Below are 15,062 nucleotides of genomic sequence, written 5' to 3' on the forward strand. Positions count from 1 at the left end.
AATATAGGAAGGAGGAGGCACAATTGGCCAGAAGAGCTGCAGTCCAGATAATTAAGATCCTCGCCATGCATAGTGACTGTGACTTGTGTTCTTTCAGGCATTAACAGATTAAAAGGGGACAGAGAATGACTGAGGTTCAGAAAATGGTAGAAGAGGAGCTACTAGCCACACTAAGGCAAGAAGAGAAAATTGGGAAAAAGAAGCCTTTCAGGGGCAGTTGGTCTCATCTGTTATGAGTGATGGACATCTAAGATGGTGGTCCACTGGCAATCTGTTTGAGAAAAAAACATAAGGAAGGAACCAAGGTGGGGAGGGAGACCTTAAAGAGAAGGAAAAAAGCAGGTCAAGATCTGCCAAAGTCTAAGCCAGTCTCAAGTCCAAGTTCAAGTTCAAGTATGGCCTACCACAGAGTGAACTTGTGGAGACAGGAGAAGGAAAGGATCAGTCAGGACCTCAAGAAGCAGCACCCGGTCCGGTCTACAGCAAATGTTTGAGTGAGACGGGCAATGAAAACTGGTGACATATCCAAACCAAGTAGGGCCCCGTCATCTCATCTCGCCACTACCGACACACTCTGACCTTCAACAGCAACTCCTCCTTCTGTGCCCGGAGATGGTGATGTGTTGATTACAACACTCAGGGTAGACATAAAAGGAAGCTGAACGAAGATAGGAAGGATCAGGGGGTATGTTTAGGCAATAAGGAGGAGGAGGAGGTTGGGAGCATGCAGTCATTCAGTTTGTTGCCGCATCCACCACACAATGGACCCCCTCAGGATCACAAATTAGGACCCGAGTGCAGCCGTGCAATGGGTGACACCTCAGCACCACACTAGCTCAAATGGAATGGAGCTGTGGGAGGTTTTTTATGGTGGCTGGAGTGCCAATCCTGTCACCAACCCTCGAGTTTTTCCGGCAAGTTGGAGTACATGCTTGCATGGGCAAAGCAATAAGTTAAAAGAAAATCTGGCAAAAATTGATAGAAGCATACAGGAAAATATGAGCAAAATTGAGAATACATTTCAAGTATTTGGAGCTCACCTCACCCAGAAGAAGTTAAGCAAATGTTTATGACTCACATCAAAGAAGAAACTTTTCAAGTCATTTCCCAGCAACAGGTCCAGTAATGATGGCAAAGCCAGCCAGCTCAAGTCAGTCGTCAAGCTGTCATGAGAAGAACTGCTGTTACTTTACATTTAACATATACCTTTGTTCAAGACTAATTAAAATGCAACTGTAGAAAATCAGGGGATGAAAATCAAATAAGCAACAGTAGCATTCAAAATGCATCCAAAGAAAGAGAACACTTGAAACTAAAATTCAACAGAGTCAGCAATTCTAGGAGGAAAAAAATGTCCTTCGAGAACCTGCTTGAAGAATAAAAGTCATAAGCTTGAATGCATTTTAGGGGTCTGCTTATTGAGGGATACGAGGATGGAAAAATGACAAGCAGCGGGCAAAATGATGGCAAGCCTGCCAGATTTGTAAAATTACAAATGTCCCAAAATCCTTAAACAAAACACACACACAGCTCAAAAAGTGCCGAATGCTGCACAGTTGGGTTAAACCATGTTTGTTATGAAGGAGGGGGTAACCTCTCTCTCACCAAGGTTTTTTTTGTTGTCATTTGCATCTAAAACAATAGGGGTATACATGCAAAACAGAGTGAGGAAAGCACTTATTATATCAGCTTTATTAATGAACTTGCTCAAGCTCTATTTTTTTCCCCTGGCTTCAGAAAAAGCTCACTGGTCATGAAGCTATGGACAACGGATGAATGGGAGGTAGAAAGCTAGACAGTGTAAAGAATTACTGTTTGGGCAGTGAATGTCTAATGTCACCACTGAGGTGACACATCTAAGGATGTCAGCAAAACAGCAAGCAAACAGAATGATCATGTGCCATGGTTATGATGCCACTGCACAGAAGTCAGTGGTCACTGATTCATGAATTCGTCTGCCCCCGAATCCCTGCCATGCAGAAGTTTGTCTTTGTCGGTACAGTTTCATATACTTGCTTCATATACTAAAAATCTATTTTCAAAGGTCCAGTTCTATACAAAGATCAAAACCAAGAATCAGAATATCTTTATTGTCATTGTAACAAATACAACTAAATTAGGTGCAGTCCCTGTGGTGTCAAAATATAAATAAATATAATTACAAAAGGATAGGAAAGGATAAGAAGAAATAAGGTAGAATACAAACATTCAAACATAAGACCTTATTGCACTTAAAAACACTATTGCACAGTCGCATTGGAGGTGATTAGGTGGCAGTCAGTGCCCTAATAGCAACAGGGTAGGGTAGGTCCTTCACAATTTGAAATGGATAAATTAGCCGTTTTTGCCAATCACTCTATACTTAATAACCCATTTCAGCAAAGTGAAAACATTGTAGCAGAAAAGTCTGCAAAAAGCTGAAATCTCTCCTTCATATCATTATTCCGACCCTTAATTCAGCAGATTGTACCCATGCCTTTACCACCAGCATCGCAAGACAGATAAAAACAGGGTCCACCCATACACCCATCCAAACCCACATTGTACCATCGTTTTTCTAAATCTGCTTATTCTGGGCAGGGCCGATGGGAACCTGGAGCCTACCCCAGCAAGAGCTGGGTGCAAGGCAGCAACAATCCCCGGTCATGGTGCCAGTCCATTGCAGAGTAAACACATTAAGCAGCACATTTTGTGTTCAACCAGCCAAAGCAGGCACATGTCGGCCCTCTCTACTGATCACTACACTGGTTCCCAGTAGCAACACATATTGATGGTTGCTTGCAGTGCAGGCAACAGGGCTGCACCTACAGTATGCATATGGTGACACTTTTGAGGTCCTATGCTTCTTCTCAACCGCTATGGTCTGCGGATGATCAACATCTGGTGATACTAATTCTGGGTGGCATCAAAGAAGATGGAACCAACCCCAGGCAGCATCCGACGTAAGGCAGGAACAATGACATTACATTTGCAAACCCACTTAATCCGAATCAGGATCGTCCACGTGCATCTGGGCTGGATGGGTCCACTCAAGGGTGGTCAGGGATGACTTCATTTCAAGGAGCTCAGCCGTACCAGACCTGAAGTCACCAGTAAACGGAGTTCGGTGACGCGCGTGTCATCTGTTCCCTGAGCACTCCGAGTCGGGGGTGACATCAACACAGACGGCGGCGGAGCATTGAATGAGGTCAACTCACCGAGCGCGGCAGAGTCGGCTGTGACGTCACTACGCGGCTTGCCGCGAGCTCGCGCTGCAGGAACGCTGCAGTCCCGCCGCCGTCGACGAAAGGAGGCTACCTTGCGGTGAGGTGACACACCGCATACTCACCGCGCTCTCTTTGTCGTAGCGGCGGATTCTAGTCACTGCTTTGCAGCAAAACTCGACGCGGCGCCGACTCGGGGTGAGAAGGCCGTCCAGCAAGGGGCGATGATGCTTTTGTTTTTCCACGAGGAGCACTAAATAGCGGAGGCTGCAGTGCGGCGGACGTCCTGGCCATGGGAGCCCTGACGAGTAGGCAGAATGCCGGCGTGGAAGAGTTGGACATCCCATCCAATTCCGTCTACAGATACCCTCCGAAATCTGGTAAGACACCTGGTTGTTAGACGGACTGAAATGCGCTTGAGCGCTTCAGTATTTTTTTTTTTTATTTTTTGTGCATGGTGTTCTGTACGGGGGTTATATCACGTGAAATGCAATAGCGTCCTAGAGATGCTCGGTCGCTGGCCGTCCAGCCGACTACTAAGCGGCTTTAGCGCTCTTTGCGACTCGAGTCCGCTTCCTTCACGTTTCGAGGTCACCGAATGCAGAAAGAGCGGCGCGCGTGATTAGAATGAGGAGCTGTACGTGTACCTGTTTATGTGCGGGATGCCCTCGCTTGTCGTTTTGAATTTCTTGTGTCCTTACTTGGGAATATCATTTCAAAGACGAGTACGTGGCTCGGACGGAAACAGCTCCCTCCTCAGATGCAACGACTACCCCATCAGAGCTCCATTCTAGTCCGGACGTCTATCGTAATTAGTAGTTGGGTAATTGAAATGAGCGATGGGGTTGGCGAAATATCGGACACACCTAACGGTATATTAGTGTCAAAGACCTAATAAGGAACAGGGCCAACAACTGCTTCCAGACAAGCCCCAGTCGTTCTTGAAATGCTGCCATTTAGTAGGATACTGCACCATTTTTGAGGAAGAAAAGTCTCCAGTCTTTTAAAGGATGAAAGGGGTGGAAATCAAATCAATGCTCGTTGCCCCAGAACTTTCCTTAAAGGATTAGTAGTGGTTTGATTTGGTGATTGTGAAGGTCACGGAAGCATTATGAGTTCATCCTGGAATAAAGGAACATCATGAGGGAACAAACAGTGTTCGTAACGCAGAGTACACTTGGTCCTGTAAAATGGCCACATTCCTTGGCTATCATAGGACTGACTATGCAGAGTAATTGTTAGACCTAATGGCTGCCCATACCGTTACAGATCTTTAACAGCAGCCCGCAGACATTGTAGGTTGAAGGCATTCTTTGGGGTTCTGAAAACGTAAGCTTGTTTGGGCCTGGACAGTTTCTTGAATGGGAGACCCACTAGGGAAAGCTGTGGTTTGCTGCTGGATTAGGTATAGGGGGCACTTATCCTGCAGTGTGTGTGTGGATCTCAATGCCTCAGTGCAGTGATGGGGACACTTTGCAGTAAACTTGATGCCAACCTTCAGATGAGAATTAAAACTGAGGTCCCAACGCTCTCCGTGATCATACAAGATCCCTGGGCGTCTTTCGAAAAGAGAAGGGCATATCCCGATGCCCTAGGTAAAGCGGCCAACACGTCCTGTTCATTCTGGTCCCGTAATCTTCCCCTGCCTTTCACTGGCTAATGATATCATTCACCCCATCACAAACTACTACCCAATGTGTGATGAGTGTACTGGCGCAAGAATGGCTGTTGTTAAATCATTCAGGTGGATGCTGCACATTGGTGGATGTTGATTGTTGAAATGGCTCCCCTACTGTATTTGTAAAGCATACTGAGTTTGTAGAAAAGTGCTTTATAAATCTGTCTATGTATCTAAACCACTCTAGATAAAGGAAATAGGGTGTATGGTGACTCTTTTTTTGCACTGGTAAGTTTTCTACTCCAACAGGTTATGGATCTTTATCCATTGGCCTTTGATACATGTGGTTTGTGAATGGCAGCCAGGGTATAAATTCCAGGTCTGTAAAGCGCATGATGTACAGTTTTCATTATAACTAGGTCACAGAAGTGCTGATTAAATCCTGTGGCAATTTTTGAGGCCATAATTGTGTGGTATTTAGCAGCCATCCTATGAAGTGTCTTCAACTTGTGACTACTGTTTCACTTTGCTGATTCAGCTTGTTCATATTTGGCATATGTTGCCGTTACGTTTGAGACTATTCTTACTGACAGATGAAATCATTTTGCAGTTCCTATGACCGGCACACTTACATCTGTGTCTTTGGAACTTTGCTAGCTGCCTCATGATGCGTTGAAAACTTCCATATCCTAGTGCTAATTATGAGACCTCTTTTGTAATAGGCACATACTGCTAGTTAGTTGGCAGGCAACCTAATAGGGCTCACCTTTACAGGTGCATTTGTAGTTATGATTTAGTTACTTCAAAGTTAGAGTTTTTTTTTCTCGTGAAGTTTTCATTATTTTTTCCACCCCTGGTAGATGTGGAAGTGGCTAGTGCTGTCTAGTGACAATGACTCATAGCAGTCAAGTAATTGTTCTCTAGGAAGTGTACTGCTGTGCATACCACTGGTGCCCTGGCAATGGATCCTAAAACAGGACTTTCATGAAGTGCTTAGTGAGTTCTTCAAAGTGAGATCACCTTTGTGGTATGGACAGAGACTGGCATTTCAAACCTGTTACCTCAATATTGTGTGCACCTAAAGCAAAAGTGTTTGATCATCCGATAGATCTATTCAGACTCCTTTATTTTCTATACACTTTCTTGTGCTGTAGATTTTAACTAAGACAGAATGTAGATAAACTTTTTCTTAAATAAACATGAGTGCTACAATGATTAGAAATGAAGATCACAGATACATTCCAATGCCTCCAATGACAACATCAGACTAATCAGATATAATACACTTTATCCCCCATATGTTGATAAAGGGTTTTCCTTTCATTAAGTCACAGGTTTTGGTAATCAAGGTAATGGTCTTTTTAGAAATATGATAGCTAAGAATAGTGGCATTAAATGTGCACAGCAAATTCAAAAAGTATTCAGACCCCTTTGCTTTCTATACAATTTACTGTGATGTAGGTTTTATTTGAAATCGATAAATCTGTCATTTTTGCCTATCAGTCTATACTCGATAACCCATAATGACAAAGTGAAAACGTGTTGTCAGAAAGGTTTGCAAATTTATTAAAAATCAAAAACCAAAAGTCTCTCAATCATATATGTATTCAGATCCTTAATTCTGTATTTTGTAAAAGCCGCTTTGACAGCAATTTAAGCTTCAGGTTTTTTTGGTAAGTCAAGCTTTATGCAGTTGGATTTAGCCAGTTTATCCTATTCGTCCCAGGAGATCCTATAAAGCTCCGTTAGATTGGGTGGGAAGTGTCTGTAAACTGCCATCTTCAGGTTTCACTACACATGCTTAAGTCTGGGCTTTGGCTAGACCACCCAAGAACAGTCAAGAGTTGTCTTGAAGCCACTCTAGCATTGTCTTTGGTCATTGTTGTGCTGAAGGATGAACTTTCGTCTAGTCTAAGGTCCTGTGCACTCTGGAACAGATTTTCCTCAAGGACTTTTCTGTATTTGACTGGCTTCATTCTTCCCTCAATTCTGATCAGTCTCTCTGTCCATGCACCTTCATAGCAATGTGCTGCCACTGCCATGCTTCACTGTAGTGATGGTGTTAGACAGGTGATGAGCATTGCCTAGTGTTGGAATTTTACCCAAAGAGATCAGTTTTTGTCTTGTCAGACCTGAGAATCTTTTTTCCTCATTCTCTCATTATCCTTTAAACGACATTTGGACTTAGCCACTCTACCGTAAATGCCTGATTGATGGAATGCTGATTAGATGGTCATCCTTATGATGGGTTATTCCATTTCAGCTGGGGAATTCTGAAAGGCAGCTGGAGTGACTAATGGGTTCTTGGGCACCAAGACCCTTCTTGCCCAGTTATTAATTTGACCGAAAAGCCAACTCTAAGAGCCTTGGTGGTCCCAAAAGCCTTCATTTTCACATTTATTGAGGTCATTGTGATCATGGGAACACTCAGAACTTTAGAAATGGTTTTCTGTTGTTGCCATGATCTATGCCTCACCATGATTTTAGCTCTATGGAGAGTTCCTTGGAATTCATTTTTTGTTTTTTTTCCCAATATGCAGAGTGAATTGTGGGACCTTATATACACAGGTGTGTGCCTTCCTAAACAGTCAAGTTGTTGACACTTCTCAAAAAAATATTTTTGGAATCAAGATGCACCTGACCACAATTTGGGCTACCAACGCAAGGGTTCTGAATGTGCATATAAATATAGGAGAGGTTTCACTTTTTGATTTTTAATACATTTTCAAACTTTCTACTAATATGTTTTCACTTTGTCATACAAGTTATTGAGTGGGCAAAAATGGCAATTCTATTCATTAAAAATGAAACTTACAGCACAATAAAGTGTGAGTATGAATATTATCTGAATCCACAGTAATCTAGTTCAGGTTCACAGGGGTATTGGGTATCATTTGACCGAAGGAAGGAAGGAAGGAAGAAAGAAAACAGCCCTGGATTGGCCTCCTGTCCTTCACATGCACACACACGTACACACATACATAGGAGGGTCAGTTTGGTTGTTCCAGTCAATCTAACTTGCATGTCTTTGGGATGTTAATGGAGAATTGGAGTACCTGGAGAGAAACTAATACAGACATGGGTAAAATGTGCTACCTCTGTATAGGCTTAGATTTGAACTCCAGAAGTGTATGGCAGCTCTGTTAACCAACTATGCCACTATGTTATCTGCACGTAGCCTACTTTATTACTTTTGTCCCTGTACTTTCTTAAAATATTTCACTCCAAAATTTTGCTCATGTGTTCTACAGTTTTTCCACAAGTTCTGACCTATATGGTCTGTGTTAGGACAGCATGGTGGCTGATTGTTTACCGCTGCTACCTCACAGCTCCATAGTCTTGGATTCAAAGTCTGTTACTGGGCACATTTGGTCCATTATATGTTTTGTTTCAAGCATTTTGGTTTTTCCAACCCCTAGGACTTGTGTGAATGTGCAGGGCTGGATTATGTCTTGTGTCCATTTTAGTCCCCAGCCTTCCACCGATCTGTAATGGATAACTGGGATTAGAAAACAGATGGATGGATGAGAGATATATGATTAGCGGTGCTATCTCACAGCCCACTCTGACTTTGCATAGTTTTCTCATGTTCTTCCTACCTTTTTTTGGCTTCCTCCTACATCCAAATGATGTTCTCATTGGATTTGTTTGTGAGCGTGCCATGGAGTGGATTGGCATTCTGTGTAAGATTTGTTCCAGGAAAAGATCCAGCTTCCTACAGCACAGTAAGGAAAAAAGAAATCAGAAATAGTGTTGGTAGGATTATATTGAATGAATACAATTAGCATTCTTAGTAAATTGAAATAGTTTTAAGGTGCATCTTGGGATTAGCACAGTGTGTACCATTGCTGCTTCCCAAAGCAAGACCTCAGTTTGATTCCTGTCTAATTCACCATCTGTTAGGACTTTGCAGGTTCTTAGTGTGTTTACGCAATTTTCTTCTGATTTCTCCCACAGCTGAATAACATTTCATAAGGTTAATTATTGGCTCAAATTTTGCCCTTTTGCCAGTAGGCTTGTACGTTTGCTCAATAGTAACTCTTCCTAACACACTTGCATTCAGTTTTGCACCTGTCATTGCAGGATATGCTGTAGCTTTTTTTTTTCTTTAAAGAAACAAATTCAGAAAGTGTGTTAATATGAGGACGATGTTCTTGTTATTAACATTTCTTCCTTTTGGTGACCTTGTTGCATTATTTCTGCCATTATTCATAAACCTCCGTTATGATTTTTGGTAGCTTTTATTTTTCAGTTTTAATTGTAATTTATCCATCTATATGTCCATCTTTTTTCTCAACCTTCTTGATTTATTTCAGTGTTATTGGGATCCAGAGCCCATCCTGACAGAATTGGGCACAAGGAGGGAACCTGTCCTGGACATTGTGCTGCTCTAGTGTAGGGCACACTCGCACACAAAATCCTACAGTAACAATACTAAACCACTTTATTTTTTGCAGTTTATTATGTGTTGTACACAGAGTTGGATGAAACAACAAAGCAAAAATTACATGAGTAACCCTCTTGCTTCATTTTGCAGTTTAGTATTTGATGAAATGTTACAGTTTTGCCCATTCCTATATATAGAACCTGTGGAAATGTTTGTTAAGCACCATAATGTATAATCATCAAGTCACTCTGCAAATTTTGTATCTGTAGTTCAAAATAAATGTGAGTTTATCAATGGCCTTTAATAGCTGATTTGATGACACTGTCACCAAATAGAGAATTTGAATTTATGCATTGCTAAACTTTCTTAGACACTTTAATTGCAGTGACGGCTGAGAAAACATTTTAATCTCACGTTTTCAAGGAGAATGAAGATGAAAACATTTATGCTATAATACTGTACAAGCCAATGGTGCCCCGTGCTATAAAATGGCAAATAATGTGAAAAATGTCCATGGGAAAAAGGAGAAAAAAAATCTCACGTTATTCACTAAGTGCACATGTCAGTTATTCAGTCATTTATAGCACATGCATTTTTTGCTAAATTATTGTTAAATAAATATTTCTGGAAAAATCAGTGTACATCATAGTCAGTCATGGGACTGACTTTTTGAATTGAAGAGAGGACACTTGACTAATAAATGAGAGGAAGAGGCGGATCTTCGATTAAAAAACTCAGTCCCACGTAACTTGCTTTTCATGTTCATGATGTGTGCTGATTTTTCCAGAATTGTTTATTTAACAACTAGCTGTGCAACCTGTCTAAGATGGATTGAAATCTAAATCTAAGTAATAGACCTCAGCATTAACGTTTGCAGTGCACATGTCTCTGTTATGTGCCATTCAGTATGGGATTTGTAAAAGCAGTGGTAATGTTTGTGATGTGACCTTTTGGAATGACAGAGACATATCAACCAGGTGGACACTCAGACAGACACAGAGACGCTTACCCTTATATTAAGGTGGATATTTTAGTAAAAAATGCGTGTGTTTTGCAAGATGTGAACAAACGACTGGATAACTGACGTGGATTGTGCAGCATGAGTAACGTAATATTTTTTTTCTCATTGATGTACTTTATATCCTTTGCCATTTTACAGTATTGGTCGCCATTGGCTAGAAGAAGATTTGTAATTTTTTTCAGGAGTGATTGTTTTGCATAGGTTCTGAGTTTTTTAAGACCGATCTCTCAGAAACCGCTTGTTCTAATTTTTTTTTTTATCTTTGCTGGAGTGTTGTCATCCAGAAGCTGTACATAATGCAAAAAAACTGCATTTGACAAAAAACTGTAATCTTAGTACGTGAAAATTGATTTTAGTTTTCCACAGACACACACACACGCAGACAGCATGCTAAAATCAATTTTTCTCAATGTTTTCAACATTGCAGAGTCAGAATCTGAACTGAACTTGAGAACACATTTGCAACCCATCACCAAACTTCCATGTACTTGGAAGTAAAAAATGATGAAGAATATGTTGTAGAATGCTTACAACCTTGTAATGAACAAAGCAGGTTTAACAATTGAATGGATTTCACACAAAAAAGACAGATAGGCAACAGTAAAAATTTTGGAAGTTTGTGATCCATGTTTTTGTTGATTGCATCAGAAATAAATAAGACCAGGCAGTGGCATGCTTCTGAATAAAGTTTCAGTCCATCACTGTTTATTTTATGCAACACCTTGTAGCGTGAAACTTATCATACAGCTCAGCATTATACTTTAAGGAGAATCCAAAGTGTGATTATTAGATGTGCACCAGAATTGAGTATCAAATTGAAATTGAAGTGATTCAGAGATGTTTTATTTGTGTTGTATAGGATGACATTTCTCATCTTTTTTTTCCCCCTACACTACCCTGTTTTTCATATTTTGTAATCCAGTGGAGAAAGTTGGTCCTCCAGAGCTTTGGTATGCTCTAAATACAGTACATGGAATAGCAGGAGGATGGTTGCCCCAGAAGTGCATCTAGTGTACGGATCAGTGTTTACAAGACAGCCTAAACTCTGGGAATCTCCGTAGTGTTTTGAGCATGGCGATTATGTAAATAAATAATATCATTGAGCTTGAGAAGGGTTCCCCGTGGTGTTTCAAGTGCAGTGATCACTGTATAATATACAAATCTTGGGGAGCAGCGCATGAGGCACAGGCAATCCATCAATGCATTTACTGCAAGTGCTCAAGCACCTACGAAGGGCGTTTGTTTTTTTTCTTCATGGCTGGTGACCCATCTAGGGCTGTAGGGCAACTGCTATAGGGTCAGATAGTCAATTAAACAGTATTTTAGGTGCTCAGTTTGTAGGTGAGTTGCAGTGTAACACTTTAAAATACTGTAGTGTGAAAATGTATCAAGGTACCCATTTACTGAGCACATTTAAGGTTAGGGTTGCAAGGATCAAAAACCTATCCTGGTGCATCAGGTACAAGGTAGGAACCAGCTTTGCATGGGTTGTGCTAGCAGAGTGATGAATATTCACCTTGAAAAGTTAATCAAATAAAAGTGAACACACTGTTCTGGCTGTCTGCTCTTTAAATCTTTCCAGATTGGATTTGTGGTTTTAGCATTTGGTCACGTTTCTGCTTGGTGCAGTTGACCCCACTAATCCTTTACAAATCTATTAAGCCAGCATGCAGCCAGAGGCAGTCTTATTTTGGTTGTATGGTCACGTGACAATTCATTTTGCTTTTTTTGTATACTCTACGTATAATACACGTTTCACTGTGAACCCATCTCTGTCTTTTCCATTAATTTGTTTTTAACCCAAATAATGGCAATAGATTTGCTCATATAGACAGTTATATTAGGCTGCTCAGAGTGCTGTTAAATAATATATACTGTATAAATTATCTTAATTTCATTCTTTGTCAAAGGGGCTATACTGTATGTGCATTCAATTTGCTTGAATACTTTGGTCATGAGAATAGGAAGAGTGCTATACTGTATAAAAAGTGAATAGATTGGAAAGATAAGCTTTTATGAAAACACACTTTTACTATCAAATGCTGAACTTTACAGATATTCTTTAAAATTGCTGGCAATGCCGCCTGTTTCATTGTCTTAAAATAGCCATGCATGTATTCGTATATACACCATTTGAATAAGTTATTAAGACCGTCTGTACATCTGCTTCTCAATGCAATTATCTAATCAGCCAATCATGTTGCAGCAGCACAATGCATAAAATCATGCCAGCGAAGGTCAGAAGCTTCCGTTAATATTCACATCAATAGGGGAAAAAAATATGATCTCAGTGATTTGGACCATGGCATGACTGTTGGTGCCAGACAGGCTGGTTTGAGTATTTCTGTAACTGCTGATCTCTTGGGATTTTCATTTACAACAGTCTCCAGAGTTTACTTAGAATGGTGCAAAAATCAAAACTGTATATACACACCCTCACATACTGTTTAAGCACGTGTAATCACATATCCACATCTGTCTCCATGCATGTATTCATTTTTTTCATCTCTTTATTCCATCTCAAATCTTTGGTAGTGGCTTTATCAAGCACATGATGATAGGAATCAACCCTGGATGAAGGGCCAATTAACTGCCTATTGTGCTCACATGCAGAGATACAGTCATTCATACAGGGGCCGGCTTGGTGTTGCCAAATAATTAAACACATCCATGATTGGGATTTGAATTAAAAGTGGGATGCCGTCAGAACACACACCCAAAGCATGAGTTAGCAGACTTCTACCAATCAATGACTAGGCTGAGAACTCATAGTGGGTCCGTAGACATTTTGAAGAATCAATGCTAACCATTCATGGTACCCACAATCCATTACAAATTGCAAATTTGTTTTATAACAATAATTAGAAGCAGCCATAAAGGAAATCAGGGGTGTGCTGGTACAGACTATAAACCTGTGTCAATTTTGATTTCTACCCTTGTCATGACCGAATGATGTTTTCTCTGTTTCTGTGTGGGTTTTCTTGTGCTTGCCTGGTTTCCTCACAAATCCTAACAGCAAGTGTTTTGTGTTCATTTTTGCTTTTTAAGCTTCCTGGGCTATATGTGTGATTTTGCCCAATGGTGAACTGGTTTTCTATTCAGGGTTGCTTCTGCTTGATGCTACTGGGTAAGGCCCTGCAACTCTCTAATGGATGAAGTTAATTAACAAAAAAGTGGGTGGTGAATATTCCGGAAAAGTGCTGACAAGTGTCAAAATATAATGGGGGAACTAACACAAAATAGAACATACAGTAATTTGTGATTTTTCTGAAGTTTTTTTTTTTTTTACATTTGACAAAGTCACAAATATGATACAGCTACAGAGAGCATTCAAGTCATATTAAAGAATTTGGAGATTAGTCAATGATGCATTACAAAAATTAAGGAAACTGAAATCAGATAATCTCTCAGGCTGGATAGCATTTAACCCCAGCTGCTGATTAGATTTTCTAATCCCCTGATGTGTGTTTTTTCAGTGATTCCTTCACAATAGGAACAGGGTGGAAGCCTCAGCTGCATTGTACCGTTTATGAAAAAGGAGAGAGTGTTGATCATGGGAAATAGAAGCCACTCAGAGTTTTTTTTGTTATTTTTAAAAGAAGGAAATTTTTATAAGACACACAAACTCAATGAACTAGTAGCAGTGAGGTTAGGACCAGGCAGCAGCATAGTCTTTGACAACAAATGTCTAGTGGCATTTAGTATGAACATTTTTGTAAGAAATCAGAAGGATATTTTCCAGCAGTAGTGGTACACCACAGGCTGCTTTTAGCATTTATAATCGACTAATTGACTTGCAAGTGACGTTGGGGAGCTGATTTTGGGTGGTAAAGAATGTGAGCCAAGAAGGTGCTGCAGCAATTTGGACTTGTACCTTTAAGGGAGGGGAACATTACGGGACGTAGGTGTCTTTATTGCTTTGTATTATCCGTCCTCTCTGCATATGTGCATTTTATTTCCACAAGCTGTCCACTTCATTTACACTTACACAATGTTTTAGTAAATAAAAGTACCTTTCCTGTTCTTTTAATAAAAAGGAGAACAGGTTCTCTCTCTCTCTCTCTCTCTCTCTCTATATATATATATATATATATATATATATATATATATATATATATATATATATATATATATATATATATATATATATATATATATATATATAAACTGTTCAGAAAGACAGCAAAGTAGATGGGCTGCTTTTTTACTAAGTGGTACCCTTGATTTTGAATGACCCAAACTTGGTGAGACATGTAGCACAGTGCAATTGCTGAGTGGATACCATAGAATTACCAACTTGGAGAATAAGTGAAGTGGGAAGATCGCTGTGATTGCTTGGCTGATTCATGTATTTACTGAAATGAAAGGCTAGGTTAAGAGGAGAGCTTGCTGTGATGGCTAAGGTGCACCCATGTGCAGTATTTTATTACTTAAAAAGGAAAACTACAGTAGAGTATTGCAGTATTTTTTCCTGTTCTATAAAGTTAATACACTAAGGACAAAAATAGGGATTTATTTTTGCTTTTTTCTTCCATTCAGTGGATTCAGAAAGTTTACTTTTATGTTTATTGTGTTGCAATATTTGCTATTATGATTGGTTTTTAGTAACTTTGCTATCTGTGGATACAAACTGCCTCTGAATCTACTGGTGTGAGTGGCCATGGATCATAAAGAAGGAGTGAGAGAAGTGACTGTTCAGGATGGCCAAGCTCTTTCATAATCCTGTCTGCCTTTCTAAGGTAGCATGTGTTGTTCAAGTGCAGTATATGTCCAGAACAGAAGACAGCTGGGTGCCAGTCATATTCTGTGCTGCCTTCACTACCTTCTGCAGTG

General features: G+C 40.3%; 1 protein-coding gene across 6 annotated transcripts in view; it reads left to right on the forward strand.

The window, feature by feature from the left end:
* Positions 1 to 3,173: 3,173 nt before the first annotated feature.
* Positions 3,174 to 15,062, forward strand: part of rnf157 (ring finger protein 157) — a 70,056-nt gene continuing 58,167 nt past the window's right edge. For all 6 annotated transcript variants that reach the window (XM_039739667.1, XM_039739670.1, XM_039739668.1 and 3 more), the window contains exon 1: positions 3,174 to 3,583. In XM_039739667.1, coding sequence (XP_039595601.1) covers positions 3,496 to 3,583 — 88 coding nt within the window. In that variant the 5' untranslated portion in view covers positions 3,174 to 3,495. The remainder of the gene's footprint in view (positions 3,584 to 15,062) is intronic.

The sequence above is a fragment of the Polypterus senegalus genome, chromosome 17 (assembly GCF_016835505.1).
Source record: "Polypterus senegalus isolate Bchr_013 chromosome 17, ASM1683550v1, whole genome shotgun sequence".
Lineage (NCBI taxonomy): Eukaryota > Metazoa > Chordata > Cladistia > Polypteriformes > Polypteridae > Polypterus > Polypterus senegalus.